General features: G+C 33.4%; 2 protein-coding genes across 2 annotated transcripts; both read left to right on the top strand.

Moving 5' to 3' along the window:
* commd4 (COMM domain containing 4) lies at positions 1-9,223 on the top strand. Its single transcript, NM_001320175.1, is given in 8 exon segments — positions 1-68; positions 275-346; positions 463-528; positions 619-658; positions 2,160-2,279; positions 2,365-2,445; positions 2,533-2,709; positions 8,970-9,223. Coding segments are annotated over 8 exon segments (600 nt in total). The 5' UTR covers positions 1-65; the 3' UTR covers positions 9,011-9,223.
* A 3,139-nt stretch (positions 9,224-12,362) lies between these two features.
* Positions 12,363-18,393, top strand: neil1 (nei-like DNA glycosylase 1; the record flags this gene model as incomplete). Its single annotated transcript, NM_200283.2, is given in 11 exon segments — positions 12,363-12,411; positions 13,302-13,778; positions 14,882-15,001; positions 15,332-15,434; positions 15,523-15,616; positions 15,755-15,876; positions 15,967-15,994; positions 16,085-16,149; positions 16,228-16,426; positions 18,066-18,161; positions 18,252-18,393. Coding segments are annotated over 10 exon segments (1,314 nt in total). The 5' UTR covers positions 12,363-12,411; positions 13,302-13,320.
* Between the last annotated feature and the right edge of the window lie 468 nt (positions 18,394-18,861).

Raw genomic sequence — 18,861 nt, 5'->3', positions numbered from 1 at the left:
GATTTGTTGCAGACAAAGCCGAAACCGAAGAAGAAGAGGACAAGCAGCTGACTGCGATTGACACTATGGTATTTGTCTGTTATTAAACGATTATTGGTTTATTCGAATTTCAAATATGATACAATTACATAAAACATTGTTTTGAGAATTATTCTTTTTAATCCATTTTAATTTTGTGGATAGCCAACGCCAGACGCCCAAGCGTATTTAACGTTAAGATGTATACATTTAAGAATAAACTAACTTAACGTTATGTGTGCAACTTGTATTACAGAGGTTCCGATTTTGTGGCGATTTGGACTGTCCTGACTGGGTCCTTGCAGAAATTAGCACCTTAGCTAGAATAGTAAGTATGATTTGCCTAAATGTATTTGGTGCTATGTTTCTTGATGTTCTTTGTAAAAGCTAACAATAAGCACAACTAACTATAAGTATAACTTTCCCTACTACTTTTCTTCACAGTCTAGCGTCAAGATGAAACTTCTATGCGTGCAAGTTGTTAAAGATCTTCTTGATGAAGGCATTGACGTAAGATAGCACTCGATACAGCAGTTATGACAAAATAAAATTCTACTAAATGCATAATTGTTCAATTAATATATAATTGTCTATTTTTAGTATGACAAAGTGTCAAAACTGACATCAGACGCCAAATTTGGTGAGTAAAACCAAGTGTTCTTTTCTCATGTGATCTCAATAATGAAATAAAATTGTTGTTACAGTATATAGGTTTTTAGGTGTGTAATTATGGCCATATATAAACTAAAAAAATTTTTTTTTCTGTGATGGCTGATAACAATAGATGATCTAAAAATCCAATAATTAAATATTAAATGATATTTACTGTTTACCATGAGCGTGTTGAATGGTTGATTCGGACTGACTGAAGAACATGCTAAGGTTCTGAGGTTCTGATTTTAATGTATTAAAATTATATTTGTAATTTTAAATGAGTGAGATTGGGCTCACATTAAAATGTACAGTTTAAAAATTGATAGTCGTTTTCCTTTAGATTAACATCATTAAGTTAGTGTTTTTAAAGTTTACCTTGAAGTAAGCATTAAATGACAGCTAAGGCAAATCCAAATGCTAAAACTGATAGAATGATCAATGCAAATAAATTTGTATCATAAACAAGGGCAATTTATAAGTGCAAAGGATAAATTCTCAACTAATAAATGTTATAAATATTTAACTTTGGCTGATAACAGACATGCATTATTTCATAATGCAATGCTTGTTTGTACATAAGCGACTTGGCCATTTTTACTTTATGGCATATTTCTTACTAATTTGTCCACACATGCAGTGTTATTTTTAGCTTTGTTGATATACCTTTATAGTTTTATTGATGCATTGAATACATTTTTACTTTCATATCTTCCATTTTGTTGTGTTATTGTAGCAGGTTAGATATGACTAATGGTTCATTCTACTACAGTTTTAACATTTTTGAATCCATTCAGCCAATCTCCGGGTCTGGCGGGTGCATTTTCAGCTAAGCTTACCTTAGCATAAATCATTGAATTGTATTAATAAGACTATTAGTAATATTGCTCAAAAATTTTGGATTATGACATTCTCATTCTGGCATAACAGTCAAGGAACTTCGATACCATACCATGGCTGCTGTATGGGCAATGATACTATGCATCCTTGTTACCTAGCTGGGTGCTATTTTCAGGTCATGCAGGTGCTGCTGTACTGTTGCATATGTTGTAGCTACAGAATAGTCAAACTTTAAGTAGAAAATTATCAAAATTTAAGTTTGAGCGAGATGCTAATGGTCTAATCTGACTCTGTGATTTATGCTAAGATAAGCTAAAAGTGCTCCCGCCAGACCTGCAGATCGACTGAATGGTAAAACTCAACTGTGTTATTTTAGGGGACTTGTAAAATGAGCCTATTACCCTTAAAAAGTGTAGTGTTGCTTTAATTAATCCTAATTTGAGTTATTTTAGTACATCCAAATAAACTAAAGTACCAATTTTTTCTTTGACGAGTAGTTGAAATATTTTTTTAATTTTATTTACCTTTTTTATTGGATGATTAATTGGAATAATATTATTATTATTAAATAATTATTATTCAAAATATAATAATAATAATATATTTTTGTTAACTAACTGCAATAACCATGATTACATGTTCTCTTCTAGATAGTGGAGATATCAAAGCCTGCATAGGTGTGCTGAGTTTTATTCTGTCCAGTGCAGCGAAGCATGATGTGGACAGTGAATCCCTCTCCAGTGAACTACAGCAGCTTGGCCTGCCTAAAGGTAAGGGCATGCGCCATTCACTTTTTCTTTTTGATGACAAAATTTTATAACTTGAATAATAAAAACATGTATGTCCATTTTTTAGAGCACACCACAGGATTGTGTAAATCATATGAGGATAAGCATAGTGCTCTTCAGGAAAAGCTGAGAGAGAGCAGCCTACGCTGTAAGTACTACCAAAAAAGATAAAATGATGCAGCCCAGACTACTTCTTTAAATGCAATATTCTGTTCTGGTTTACATAATTTGTCAGTGGGTCGTCTGCAAACAGTGAACTGGCGGGTTGATTACACCCTGAGTTCCAGTGAATTAAAGCAAGTGAATGAACCTACAGTGCAGCTGAGACTTCAGGCTCAGGACCCCCTGACAGACTCCTCAGAGACCACCGTTGTCTCCATCACTGCTGACAAGTTCAGAGTACTGCTAACAGGTGAGAATGACTAACTTCTGGTACAAGTAAGATCTATGCATTTAAATTGCATATTGCTGCATATAATTTCCTTTTTATTTGTTAAAATTTTAGTACAAACAAAAAAAGTATACCTAAAAGTGCAGTAGGTGATCTGCCAAAAGGCTAACCGGTTAGCATAAAACTTTGAAACACAGTCCCACCCCTGCTGTTCAAAGCCATGCCTCTTGAAACACAAATGCGCACACTTTAAAGATGACAGCAGCCAACCCACTAGTTCATGTCATTTGCCAGTGAGAAAACTCTACAGTAATTTATAATAATTTTGAACAAAAGCTGTATTATATTTTTGTAAAAAAAAATTAATGAGTGAATAGAAAAGATCCCAGACCAGGAGACTCGAAACAAGCAGAATTCCTTTATTGAGACGTGTTGGTTAATCTGCAGTCATACAGCATCATAAGAAAGTCCATGTGTCTGCAGAGCCTACTGGAGGTCTGCAGTCTTCGAGTTTTATCACAAGTCTGAGTTAAGACAAAGATTGTCCTGTCTATAATGTCCTGTTAGGAGGAGAGAAGATGGCTAAACAAAGCATTCAAATTCAGTATTGGAGTCAGCATGATAACTGGCGTTATGACAGCATGATAGGTGTTAGAAACCTGCTTAGCTACTAACCCCACAAGTTAATCACAAAAGGGGTTTCTATGAGGTGCCGTATAGGATTTAAATCAAACTTTGCTTATCAACACATACATAAAACACGTGTATATACACCTATAAATTACTCGCATATACACCTATACTACTGGATGTTCAAAACAACATGGATGAAACTTGTGTACATACATATAAACTTGACGCATGAATACACCCACATACACACGCACATACATATAAACTCGATCCTCACATAAACACCCACATTAACACACGCACATACATATAAACTTGCTGCATGCAAACACACCTATACACACTTGCATATACATATAAACTCGATTCTCGCATAAATACCCACATTTACATGCACATACAAATAAACTCGCAGCATGCAAACACACCTATACATACTCGCATATACATATAAACTCGGTCTATGCATATACACCCTCAACAACACGCGCACATACACAAACTCACTGCATGCAAACACACCTATGACATCTCGCGCAAACATACAAAAAAATAAATAAATAAATAAAATTCACAAACATTTATCACGAATCTGGTTATTGCAAAGCTTATGAAATAGAAATAATGTGATTAATAGAGGGATTAAATATGTTAAATTATGAACATATGTTATAAAAAATATTAGTCTACATAAATAGACTATTCAAAAATAAGAAATATTTTTATTTAAAACCTTTTCATTTAATTAGGTAATTACATACACAAATATAAATGGACAGATAGAACCCTTAAAGGACGTTCAAAAAGCCTTTGCCTTGCCTTGCCTATTGTTAATTATTCAGCATATACCAAAAAAAAAAAAAAAACGCTGATTAAAAGTCTCTGCTCATCATGTTGGTCAAGTTAACCCCCATGGAAAAGCTATATATATTATCTGGACACTCCTTTTGTGTTTAATAACTACTACTTATATTTTTACAGCAGCTGGCATCCAGCATTTTGGTGCATTAGCCTGTTTATTGGTCGCAGGAAAACCCTTTAAGTGCATTCCTGCCCCCTACTGGACATAAGTGTGTATCATAACCCTTGACGAATAGTGACATAAATAATAAAACAAACCTAAACTAATATTAGACAAACATATTTTATTCAAAATGATTACTTAAGCAACTTTATATTTATTAAACCATAATAACATTTCCAATAATTTAATTGCATAATAAACCTTTAATTTTGCAGGAGCATTCCTTTGCATTACCCTTTTATTTATTTAATTTTTAGAATTAGTAATCTATTTTTATAATTCAACAGATGTAATTCCTCTATTAATCATATTATTTCTGTTTCTTAAGGTTTGCAATAACCTGATTCTTGACAAATAATAATCTTGTTCATTACACTCAAAGGACTTTTACGTTGAAATTAAACGACTTCCTTTTAAAGTGAAATAACTTCCTTTTACTGTGAAAATTCATGCATATACACACATATGAAATCACTTGCATATATGTATATACAAAACTAACTGTATATATGTTTGTGAATTTTATTTTGTATGTTTGCACAAGTGTCATTTGGGTGTTTATGCACACATCAAGTTTATATTCTTATGTGAGAGTTTATGGGTGTATATGCATAGATCAAGTTTATATGTATATGCGAGTGTGTATAGGTGTGTTTGCATGCAGCAAGTTTATATGTATGTGCGTGTGTTAATGTGGGTGTTTATGTGAGGATCGAGTTTATATGTATGTGCGTGTGTATGTGGGTGTAATCATGCATCAAGTTTATATGTATATACACAAGTTTCATCCATGTTGTTTTGAACATCCAGTAGTATAGGTGTATATGCGAGTAATTTATAGGTGAATATACACGTGTTTTATGTATGTGTTGATGAGCAAAGTTTGATTTAAATCCTATACGGCACCTCATAGGTTTCTTTGGCGTAAAAGTATCACCCAAAGACAAAGGCAGAGTCATTAAAAGCCTGCCCGTACACTGCAAAAAATGCTTTTCTTACTTATATTTTTTGTCTTGTTTCTAGTCCAAATATCTACAACTTCTTAAATCAAGAAGCATTTTCTAGACCAGCAAAACATATTGTCTTGTTTTAAGAAATAATATGCCAAAATGAAGTGAGCATTACATTATATTTGTACATGCACAGGCTTGTGTGTTCTCATTCATCATATTCATTTACTTGCCGACCGACTGTTAGCATCGAAATCGAGTGGTCTCGCCACTAACGGAGGAACCCAGCGCAGTGAGCGCACCAATCCATAATATAAAACCACAGAAATTCTCTGTAAATAAAGACAGAAAAATTAAAGGAAAAAAGAAAATGTATTTTATAACATCCTCGTTTAGATAGATGCCGTCAAACATTCAGCCCAAATGCTCTGGAGAGACGTCAAACATTAATTTTTCCCTATAGGCTATGACAGGTGATTCCCCTTTATTTAAGGATATTTAAGGAAAGTGTTAAGCATTTCAGCACATAAGAGCAAGTAATAAAATATAGCCTATATTTCGTTGCGCTCAGCAGCTTTGCACTAATAAAGTTCTACATGTATTTAAGAAAAAAAGTCTAACCTACAGAAAAAAGGTTGCCTATAGTTTCTGATTTCACTCACCCAAAAATGCTCTATTTGCATGATTTGATTAATATCATCGTATACAAATACTTAATAAATAATTTTTCAAACCCTTTTCAGTTTTAATTGTTTTTAGAAATTATCTAAAATCTTTTTTTTTTCAGAGAGGCCTTTGTAAAATGAAAGTTTAATATGGCTTTAAAACGGTTTGATTTATGTAGGCTATTGTATATACCTAAATTGCTTTAGCTTTTGTTAGATTTATATTGGTTTATTTATTTAATGCAATTTTATTATAAAATATATTTGTAATTCTTTAAATTATTTCAATATAGCTTAGGCTATTTTATGAAGATATGACACTATTGTTTTGAGCCTACAAAAGATGACACTATATTTTTAAAGTTTCATGTCTTTCTGTTGTATTCGTATTGAGTATTATCTCCAAAAAAAATAACAAAAAGAAAAAAGCCGCGCGGCATCAACAGAGCTGTGAGGAGAGCACTCTTTTGCTCTGTCTCACACACACATACAGGCATCTAAACGCACACAAACACACCTTTTAAACTTGACAAAAACTCTCGACAACCTTTACTGTCTGCTGTGTCTTTAATATGGTGTAAAGATTATCATGCGTTATTGAAACATCAAGGAGGACGCAGCAAAGAAAAGTCACAAAGTCATAAAGTTGAAAACTTTATTGTTTTATGCAACAGTCTTACATTTAATTGAGAAACATAAGGACGATCATATGACGTCAAAAAGACCCCAGCCTATAAGGCTAGATGTTTTCTTTCCCTTATTTATTTATTTGTTTGGCGCATGTACTCCAAACAACTCACCTGAGGCAACTGGGCAAACGAGACAGGTTCTGAAACAAAAAAAGCACCCTTGAAAGCAGAATTTATGTTATGTCTCCAAAGCTTGTAAAAACAAAAAACATAGCATACGTTAATGATTTAAATTTATAGTAGCTTATTGTACTGTATATGACATGAGCCTGTTGTTTAGAACCTTTCTGCAGTGGTTTGCATGTGTCAAATTGTAAAAGTACACTTTTCAAAAGATAAATAAACAGTATCCTATGACGACATAGTCCTCAACATTAACAATATTAATATTGTTATTAAAGTATGATTTTTTCATTTCCTAATAAATATTACATTTAATTTCCTAATAAATAGCCTCATAATTTGTTTATTTCTATGATTTTTATATGATATTAGAATACGTGTTAGCTTTTGTAAGTGATTTTATGTATTAGAATATGACATGTTATGTTCTCAATAATATTTGTAAAAGAAACTTAGGCCCTATATGAGCCATTTACATATATTTCAGTTAATCTGAAAAACGAGTGCATGTTTTTACTAAAACTAATATATGATTTTTTTTAGCACAAAGAAATTATGGCCTTCTTCTTTAAAGAAGCCACCCGGTTACCACCCTGTTTAGAGTATCATAATGGGCGTTTCACGTTATAACATCTATCAAACGAAAAACTACAGGTTTTGGTAAACACTCGTCATTACATTGTTTTTTTTTTCCAAACGATGCATCGTAGTATGATAGTTCAGCTGCAAGTTACGTCGTTGTTTGGGAAACGCACCCAGGATAGGTTTGTTCTTCAAAATTCATCTGAGAGTTGTTGTCATAGCAACAAGTCTGGAAGCTCAAATTTGCTCAGAAGCAGGCTTATTTCATATAAAGAAGATTAGATTGTGTAATTTCAAGCAAAAGCTATACTAAAAGTATGTACCAACTGCTGATATTTTCTTACAATAGTAACCTATAGGTTATGCATGTTGTATGAACTTTGAAGAAATAGCGAAAAATATAACTGTTAAAATAATTAAAATAATATAACTTTAAAAACACATTTACATTTTTAAAATGATTTATATATATATATATTTTTTTATTTAATTTTAAAATAAAACTTATGTAAACTATACTCCGAAATAAAGGTACAAAAAGTGTCACTGGGATGGTCCTTCCCAAAGGATTCAAATAGAAAATTGTTAGTGACTATGTAGGTGCTATGTATTTTTAAAAAATAGCTTTAGTACAATGTCTGTATAATAATAGACATGGCCAATATTTTTTGTTTTGGCCAGTTGCACATATCTTGCAATATCAAAATGATTTTTTTTAATGCATATAAAAAGCAGTTATGCCCTATATGCCACATGATTAAGAAACTTGAGTATAGTATCCTATAGAAAATCTACTTTAAAAGTAAAAACTAAACAAATTGCTAAATACTCTTGACACATAAGTGTAAAGCCTATAGCCATCTACAAATGTGCAGTGTCATTGCAAATCATATTTAAACTGTTTGCTATGAATTCTGTTATTTTTATTACATGGAAATTAAACATTATTCAGATGATGTCATTACACTGCTATGTCCTTCACAACAAACACACAGTGATCTCAGATCCACACACAATTCAAGTTCTTGCATTGTAACCATGTTTAACCATGTTAATAGTTAAGTTTAGGGTCCTGTGAAGTATTTGTAATTGTGCATTTTTATTCAAAATGTCATGTACGGAAACCTGAAAAGAGGGTGGAACATATAGTAGCTCCTCTTCTTTTTAAAAACCAGTAGCACTTTGCTTTATTACAGCTCTCCAGTGAGAGCGGCTCATCTCAAGCTCATTAAATAAAAAGCAAATGAGAAGTGTCTCAAAGGGGATGGGACATGTTCGGTACTAGAAAGCCTTTGATTGGTCAAGATTTGATGGAAAAACTGAAGTATGAATTGACTTGGAAAAAATAATTTATCCATTTAGGTGGAAGGGACTGCAAACTTTAGGTGTTTATGTCTTTTTTATATATATTTTTTTTTTCTTTTTTTCTTTGATTTGGAGCACACTAGCTTATAAAACTATCAAACTGATACTAACATCTTAAAAACTTATTTTAATTTCACAGGACCTTTAAATGAATGAATGTAATTTTCTATATAAGCAGTCTGAAAAAATACTTTTGAAATAAAATGTAAATAATGATAATAACTATGCCTTTCTTGTTTTTGTCTTCCAGAACTCAAACAAGCTCAGAATATGATGAATGTGCTACAGTGAACCAGCTTTTTAAAACCGTATTGCTGAATTAAACACTTGCCCAGAATCTGTCTGTACTGTGTATATATAAATAATGTGATTTTATAAAAAGATAAATGTTTTTCTAATGTAAAGTATTTTTCTCTCATAACTCAACCCTCTCTCATAACAGCTATATATATTACTATGTGACTGTGTGCAAGAAAATAAATGTTTGAACACAAAAATAAAAAATCAGTTGTTGTGTCCATCACACAGTTTCATATTTCAAGTTAATTGCAATTTTATTTGGCAAATTTTTTTTGTTTGAAAAACCTATAATAATTTTATCCTAAAAATAGATAATATTTAAAAACATATTTATTTTTCCTGCCAAATCTATAATTATTACTGTTTGAATTATATTGAAGACACAGTGGCGCAGGTAGTGCTGTCACCTCACAGTAAGAAGGTCGCTGGTTTGAGCCTCGGCTGGGTCAGTCGGCATTTCTGTGTGGAGTTCGCATGTTCTCCCTGCGTTCACGTGGGTTTCCCCCACAGTCCAAAGACATGCGGACCCGGTGAATTGGGTAGGTTAAATTGTAGTGAATGAGTGTGTGTGGATGTTTCCCAGAGATGGGTTGCAGCTGGAAGGGCATCTGCTGCTTAAAAACGTGCTGGATAAGTTTGCTCGCTGCAGAGCCATTTGAGGAGAGCTGAGCTCCAGCGAGGGGGAGCATGAGCTGTCGCTCCTCCTCCTGTAAGCTGTTTTAATGCGTACACCAACCCCACCCCTAACCCTACCCCCAGTGACATCACTCGTAGAAGAAGTGCAAAAAAGGTGGAGCTCAAGCTTAAGCTCCCCCTCGCTGGAGCTCAGCTCTCCTCAAATGGCTCTGCAGCGAGCACCACTTGGTTCATTCCGCTGTGCCGACCCCGGATTAATAAAGGGACTAAGCCGAAAAAAAATTGAATGAATGAATTATATTGAAGAATTATTTAACTTTATAATTTATTCAGTGTTGGGAGTAATGCGTTACAAAAGTAATGTATTACATTTTCCTGTAACGCAGTAGTGTAAGGCATTACTAATACATTTTCAGTAATATTTTACTCGGTACATGTTCAGTAACGCGTGCGTTACAACACACTTTTCGCCCGCAAGACATTAACAAATAAAAAATACCGCAGTTCTATTTCCTGTTCGTGGCTAGAGAATATATGCGCGTGCTGTCATAATCTCCCTCTGGCTATGGGACCTTTTTACTTTGAACGTGGAATGATATCAGCTTCTGAGCTCAAGGTCCGGGGCTATTGGCTCAGCCCGGTTCGCAGTACGCGCAGCGGAAAATAGATGAAAATGGCATAAGACGGTGCATTCGCGAGACGAACGTAAGTGCATATGGCGTTATTTCACTGACAAATGTCGTAAGCTTATTCATGTAATACGAGCGAGTGAACGTGCCGGTTTTCTCTGTGAACAAAACTCGCGTTAACTCAACACTGGCTGGGCTGCTCACGTGCTAACGACCTGCTCTCGCTCCGTCAGATGATGCAGACTCACAATCTGTGGCTTGTGTTTCCTCTTCCTTTCGTTATGTTGCTCTCCAGAGATCCTCCTATTTAATTGTTATCCCAAGATTTTTTTATATGGTTTATATATTGCTACACTATTTACTTACAGGTTAAGATAAATTCTATAAATACTAGTGTTTTTGAGTGTAAGGTATACTGCCTATGTTTTAGGCTAGCATTTACAATGAATGCTTAAGCATACTGTCGTATTAAGAATAGTGAACTCATAAAATTAAATATAAAAAGTGTAGTTTTACTACAGTAAAGTGTGGTGAATTGTAGTACAATCTACCCCATATTGTAAAAAAAAAAAATACAGCACTGGATCATTTGTTTATATTACACTTGTTGTGTTACCATAGCAACTATAGTATTACCACAACAGAGTAATTAAAGTACTTAGTGTGTGTATGTCTGTTCAGGGGCCCTGTGGAACAGCTTCTTCTCAAAATGAAAATGATGGCAGGGAAAATGTCCTCCACAATCTCATCAACAATGTGGAAGACAACAGACACTAGTTCACTTTATTTTAGTTGCCATAAAAAAAATGTGATTGATAATGAGATTTATTTGAAGAGTGAATAGTACAGTAGGCTAAAATACCTTATCAAGTGTTTCTATTAGTTCCATTTCTGCTTGCGTTAGTTTTTTTTTTTTTCCTAAATGCTTTTTATTTGAAATATCTCATCATATAACATACAGCCAACAATTTTATGGTTTATTAGATTAAAATTAAAAGTCTATTTTAGTATTTTGGTTATTGTTAATAAATAATGTACTAATATAATTCATGTCAAAAAGCTTGAAAGGAAGAGTTAACACAAGACACAAATTGTGAGTTTGCATATAATCTCACCGAGAGAGCTGTGTACTAAGAGCACGCAAGAAAATTTGTGCGTGAGCAGTGCATATTTGAGAGATCGTGAGAATTTGTGTGCGAGCAGCGTATGTGAGAGCTCGCAAACAGTTTTGTCCACAAACAGGAAATCGATGCACAAACATTTTACTGAGAAAGCTGTTCATCATGCTCACTTTGTGCAGGACAGTTTTGTGTTTTAAACCACTTGAATGTAAAGTACATACAATAATGGCAACAATAAGAAAAGAAACAAAATCTGCATTTTGTCATGGCATTGGAGTTTACATATCGGCCTTTTGTGTCTAATATGAATATAGCCAAACCATTCACAGATATTGCCAGATAATCACTTTACCTCTACCAGACTTTTAACAGATCATTTGTGATTCTGACTGTCATCCTTTCTTGCATTGTCTTGAGCCAACACATTGCCAATTATATACTATATTGTTAGTAGCCTGGAGAGGTCACAGTCATTCTGCTACATACAATCACTTTCTACTGGATGTAAAATGCTCATTATAGAACAATATAGAATTTTATAATGTTAAGTTCTAATTCTTTAGTTATTTTGGTGAAAGTAACTAAAAAGTAATATAAGAGTAATGTAACATATTACAATTCTGAGACAGTAATATTGTAAGGTAAGGGATTACATTTAAATAAAAGTAATATCTGTAATGTATTACAGTTTGGAAGTAACTTGCACAACACTGAATTTATTACCTCAGCCTTGAGAATGTTCAGGCATATAGGCCTATAGGAAAATGCTGAAATCCTCATATTTACAATTACACATTATTTATCTTAAAGGATAAAATGTTATATAAACATTATTTGTAACACCACTCATATTGTGTCTAAATTTTTTTGAGCATTTAGAGTTGAATGTAGGTATTCACATGCACTGCCGAAATAAGAAAACAAACTACAACTCCCATGATGCCCTTTGCTAGTTTCATAAAGAGGCGCGTTTCCAGAATTGTGTAACATCTTAAGGAGTGCAAAGGTGGGTTTGTGCACGACTTCCTTTAAATAAATTAGCGATTTACTGAGTGTTATATTACTCGCTTGGAGCTTAATCGCCTGTCGTCATGGGTCAGTTCACGATCTGCGTGTAGCATCTAAACATAACTAGCTGCAGTGTCGTTCATAGAGTGTCGTTCAGGTGGAGGAAAAGATGAGCACAGAACGCATGAGCTATGTTCTAAATACATGTGCACTCAAGTTTAACAAGCTTTATATTTTTGAAAAAATATATGTACTATGTGTCAACTACTACTAAACTAACTACCCTCATCTTAACTAGCTTAAAACTATTTTCTTGTAATGAAATTGGTCGTGGTTGTTACTTATTGCTTTCATTTTGATAAATTGACATCTACAGGGGTAGAAATCTAGACGTCTAAATAAAGAAATTACGGTAAAAGGTTTGCTAAAGAAGAAAAAACAAGTTTGACCCCATGGTCTTAGTTCAAAATTGAGTAGATTAATGCATCAATACTTGTCTCATATATGTAGCTACATGTATATATGTGAATTTGACATGCATATTAATAAAGTTATAGGCCAAAATAGCAGCATAAGATTTAGTTTTTTTAAATTCCTAATTATACACATTTTGCTTTCTGACATAAAACTGCAGCATTTTTTGTGGAGAACTTTTGACATAAAATCCATAAGGGTGTTGTCTATGTAGAAACTCATTAAAAAAGTAGTGCCCAGATGTGGGAACGTAAATTTCTGGACACTTTTTCTAGATTCACCTTATGGCCTACTTATAAATCTTAATTCTTTGCCAGGTTAAGCACTTCTTATTAAAAAAAAAAAAGTTTAAAGCTATAACTTTCAATTAACTGTTGTAATAGCATCTGACCACTTGTTTAATTTTTTTTCAAGGCCTATTTCCTGTGTGAGAATGCCAGAAGGTCCTGAGCTGCATTTAGCAAGCCTGTTTGTCAACAGGATGTGTGAAGGGGTTGTGTTTACTGGAGCCGTAGAGAAATCTGAAGTAAATAAAAATCCTGAGGTCCCATTTTGTTGTGACGCCTACTGCATCAAAGCACAGTCCAGAGGAAAAGAAGTCAGACTTACACTCACGCCCATTAAAAATGATGCAAGCAGTAAACGAAAGATTGATGAACGGCAGTCCCAGCAGCCAATGAATGTGGTTTTTCGATTTGGGATGTCAGGATTTTTTCGCTTCACTTCAGTAGACGAACTTCCGAAACATGCCCACCTGCGGTTCTACACTAATGAGACTCCACACAGGGTTCTGAGCTTTGAGGACACCCGCAGATTTGGCAGTTGGCAACCAAATGGGAGCTGGCAAAAAAACAGAGGGCCTTGCATCATGTTTGAGTATGAGAGCTTCAGGTAAGGGAGGAAAAATGCATTGCCAATGCGGTAAACAGCAATGGTGTAGTCACGTTTACCTTTGTTCAACAAAATTGAGTCATTCCCCCCAGTAATCCAGGCCCGTAGTCAGCCTGGTGGAAGGGGTGGTTCTTTTTTCTTAAAAAAGTGGACCTTTTTGCAATTATACAAATTTTCTGTTTAATTATGTTTTTTTTTTTGTGACTATTAGGTTTGACTATTTAAGCCAAAATAGTGTTCAAAATAAATATTAATATGGTACACATTTGGTGCTTTCTATTTAATGGTCATTTTTTTTTGTTTCAAGAATAAGGTCTAAGACTTGCAACCAAAGTTTAGAAATACAGTAGCAAAAGATGACTTCTTTTACGTCAGATTGCATGTTTTCTTGCACAGCTGGATGTTAGACACATGAAAAATATTTGCGAAAGCTAAAAAGGGATTTGGCTTGGTCTTAAAGCCTTTTTCGATGGGTTTTTTTTACCATGATGGAATAGCAGCCAATGTAGGACAAATGAGCAAATGTATGGGACAAATTCTAGACCTTTGTCAGTGACGGGTGGGTCTTCTGAACCAAACGAAATGTGATGATTAATTGCACGAGCATGAAAACATTTAGCTTATTGTTTTACATGGAAAATATAAAAGGATATGTCACCCAAAACCGAACAGTCTTCCATTATTTACAGCCCCCATTACTTGCTTCAAACCTTTACGTTTCTTTCTTCTGGTAAACACAAAACAAGCCATTTTGAAGGAAGCTTGAAACCTGCAATCATTGACTTGCACTGTTTTTCCTAATTTGGAAGTCAATGGTTACATGTTTATTTAAAATGACTTTTGTTTTGAAAAGAATAAAGAAACTCATGAAAGTTTTGAACTACTTGAGGCTGAGTAAATAGTGTGTAATCATCTTTGGGTGAACCATCCTTTTAAGTCATCACACCGACCAACAGAAACCACCTAGTTTGAAGGTGAATACTGTGTATGCGATGGCTATTGACATAAGCACAGACCTGCTAATGTGACTGCACCTAATTGCAGTAAATATTTAAATTAGTATAATTAAAAAAAAATACTAACAGCATATTTAAATATTTCAGGGAGAATGTTCTTTCTAATCTATCTGACAAGGCATTTGACAAACCCATCTGTGAAGCTCTCTTAAATCAGAAGTATTTCAATGGAATTGGGAACTATCTTCGAGCAGAGATCTTGTTCAGGTAATCCAGTTTTTCAATGTTTAAATTAAATTAGAGATCCACTGGCTGACCCACTATCAATCATAACTAGTCAGTTTTTGCACTTGCTTATGAATAGTCTTATATAAAATTAATTACAATCAGTGCATCCTTTAATCAAATTTTGGACCTCAAATTTCTAAATGAGATCACGTTGTCTTTTTTTATTTCACTTATTTTATTGAATCCCATGAACTTTTGCTTATTTTGATGGCCTACTGTGACTTTCATGTCAAACTATATCTAATTCGAAGTCTTTGTCTTAATTCTAAGACAAAGAAACTGACTGTTTCTCCTTCATGTCTTTTTCAGATTACAAATCCCTCCATTTGAGAAGGCACGAACAGTTCTAGAAGGACTTGAGCTGAAAGACGAAGATAAAAAGAAGGTCAAAAAGGAGATTTCAGTTGCAGAGGTGAAGGAATCTGGCCTTCCAGTCTGTGTCAGTGTATTATTAGACACTTAATTTGGCATAAATCATTGCTTTGTTCTGTATTATTCAGACTACAGACACAACTGCGAAGAAGGAGATTAAGACTGAGACCCCAGACCTCCTTTCGTTATGTCACACTGTTCCTTGGGAAGTAGTGAATTTGGGTTGGTTTACTTTGAAACCAATTATTATTAACTGTTTTTGCTCAAATGTACATGCTTAGCATTGTAAATTATGGTACATACATACATAACCATCATGGTTTAGATCAGTATTCATGCACTTCATTTCTTCATCATTAGGAGGAAAGGGTTATGCCCCTGCAAAGGGGGAGTATTCTGTTCTACAGGCCTGGATGAGGTGTTACTCTGTGGATGGAATGAACTCATTAAATGACCACAATGGACGGACAATTTGGTTCAAAGTATGAGCTTGTAAATCGTAATTCTAAATCTGATGGCCATTCACTAACATGCATAGTTAATTTTTTTTTCCATTGTTTTCTCTGTTTCAGGGAGATCCTGGTCCTTTGGTGCCTAAAGGTATAATAACTCTGATATAGTAATGGTATGAATGCAGATTGACCACTATCGATGCCACATATGCTTGTAACTAAAATACTCTTTCACTAGGTGCCAAATCCCGCAGAATTGTGTGGAAAACACAGAAAGGTGGTCATGATTACACTGATTCAAAGGTGAAAGGCTGTTACATTTTATAATAATTGGGTTACTGAAGGATACAAGAACATTCAATGACATCTGCTTCACTTTAGAAAGCCAAAAAGACACAAACTGACAGCATTAAAAAAGAAAAGTCAGACAAGAAAATGGGCAACATAAAAGTACAGAGAAAAAAAGAAAGCTCCACAAAAAGTGGATTAAAAAGGCAGGAGAAAGTCACAAGAATTTCCAAGTCAGAACCTGCAGACAAGAAGAAAAAGCCGAACGAAGGAGAAAAGAGAAAGTCTAAAGGTCAGAATTTTACATTTTATGGCTACTTGCAGTAATATATGCAATGTGAGTATGCTCAGATTTAATCTGTGTGTGTAAACTTAAATCCATGGCAATGTTCAAATTTATAAAAAAAAATTGATAAAAAAATATCTTTGATGTGAATCAGGATATTTTCCATCCATTCCATATCCGAAAAAAAAGGAAAACTTTAGAAATGGACGTTTTTCTTTTGATCACAAAAAAGAGAGATTTTGGCTCTATTTTCGATTTTTAGTTTTGGGTAGGAATTTGATAAATTACTTTAAAATTCATTATACACACAAGGAATGCTAAAATGCACTTTTTCCTCTGATTGGCCAACAATTTGAAGTCGTGACACCACCCTCAAAATAATAGTCCTGTATATAATTAATTTAATAAATGAAAAAAAAAAAAAACTAATGGTGCCCAATATGTTCTTATTCTGTTCCTGCAAACAACTATTAAAAAACAATAAAAAAAACACAATGTAAACAATATGAATTATTATTAGCCTACTATTATTATTATTATTATTGAGGCCTATAGTAGCTCTGAAACAATCATGAAAACCAGGTGCTGCTCGGAAAATCATAGCTCGGCATCAGCTGCACAGCAGCAAGAAATTCGGCGTTGAACTATAGGCATATTATTATATATTAATTTTATTTTCCCCTTATTCCCTTTATATTATTATTTGAATTTTATTTTATAGGCCTTGCTCGGAAGCAATAATGCAAAGCAGATTCTGCTTGGAAATGGCTATTTTTGCTCAGTGTCAGGTGCACAGCAGCAAGACATTTGGCAGCAAACTATGATCTTATTTTAAAGACAAATGGCTAATAATACTGCTAACTTAAGTTTTTTAATTTATGCATAGGCAATGAATGTAAGTCTGCTATCTGATCAAATAATAGAATATGTAAACTTAGTTTATATTTATAATTAAATAATAATAATAATAATAATAATTAAACTTTAAACAACCAATACAATTAATTAACCAAATTATTATTTTGAGGGTGACGTCATAAGCTCAGATTTGTTTGACCAATTAGAGGAAAACGGGTGTTTCAGCACCACCTTCATGTGTATAATGAACTTTAAAGACGTTTATCCATTTTCCTACCCTAAACCAAAAAAATGTTTTTTGTCTGAAAACAAATATGGAATGGATGGAAAATACCCTGATTGACAAGGTACTTACCACCACATCAAGGCCTGAACAGGCTTACACACTTTTCTTGAAACTTCGGTTTTGTTTCTTTATGGTCATTTTCAAGCATATCAATTCTTTATATTGGTTTGTGCTTTTTTTTCGATTGTAATTAAATTAAATAGTTTGATTAAGGGGCACTTACAAGGCAGAGATCATTTGCCCTATATATATATATATATATATATATATATATATATATATATATATATTTATGTATGTGTGTATATATATATATATATATATATATATATATATATATATATATATATATATATATATATATATATATATATATATATATATATATATATTTTATTTTTATTTATTTATTTTTTTTAACTTTTTTTGTGCACACTTATTTTCTCTGAATTGAATGAAGCTCCAGATCCTTTTATTGTTTTTTTTTTTTTTTTTTTACAGTTCCTGTAAAGACTGGAAGTAACAGAATAAAAGGCAGACGTGTGAAGGAAGTGAATAAAAAGAATTCTACCACCTGCAGGAAAAGCAAAACAAAAGGTTCAAATTGACCTTTTATTATGGAAGCAAACTGATTGGTAAGTTGTTGTGTTTTGTGATGTTGACTCTCTCTTTGTCTGAACCCTGTAGCAAAATCACAAAGTCGTGGCACAAAATGATGCTGTTCCAGATGATGCGACTCAACAATCAGAATACTTTTCAAAAAGACGTTAAATCTGCAAACTACTGTAATGTACCACTCAGTCCTTTTGTTTTGAAAACAATAAAAAAAGAATTGTTTTTTCTGTGCCTGCTTGTGGTTTGTCTTCTCCCTCTATCTGAGGCCAGGTATACAAAACAGGACAAATTGAAACAAGGGTGCAATCACATACAAACTTTAATTATAGTGAAAGATTAGAGTTCATCCAAAAATACAAATTCTGTCATAATTACTCACCCTTTACTTGTTCCTAACATGTTTGAATTTTTAGTTTCTGCTTTTAAACATAAATGAAGATATTTTGAAGAAAGCTGAAAACCTGAAAGCACTGACTTCCATGTTGGAAAAACAAATAAGTCAGTGGTTAAAGCTTTTAAGCTTTCTTCATAATATCTTCTTTAGTGTTAGTGATAAAGAAATTCATAAAGGTTTGCAACCATTTTAGGGTGAGTAAATTTTCTTTTAGCGGTGAACAAATGTGCGACTTCTGGAAATTGTCAAAAAAAAAAAAAAACAGGCAGTAATTAAAAAAGACAAGAT

Source organism: Danio rerio, chromosome 25, assembly GCF_052040795.2.
Source record: "Danio rerio strain M-AB ecotype USA chromosome 25, GRCz13ab, whole genome shotgun sequence".
Lineage (NCBI taxonomy): Eukaryota > Metazoa > Chordata > Actinopteri > Cypriniformes > Danionidae > Danio > Danio rerio.
Note: the sequence above shows the minus strand (reverse complement) of the source record. Positions and strands in the feature narration are given on the sequence as shown.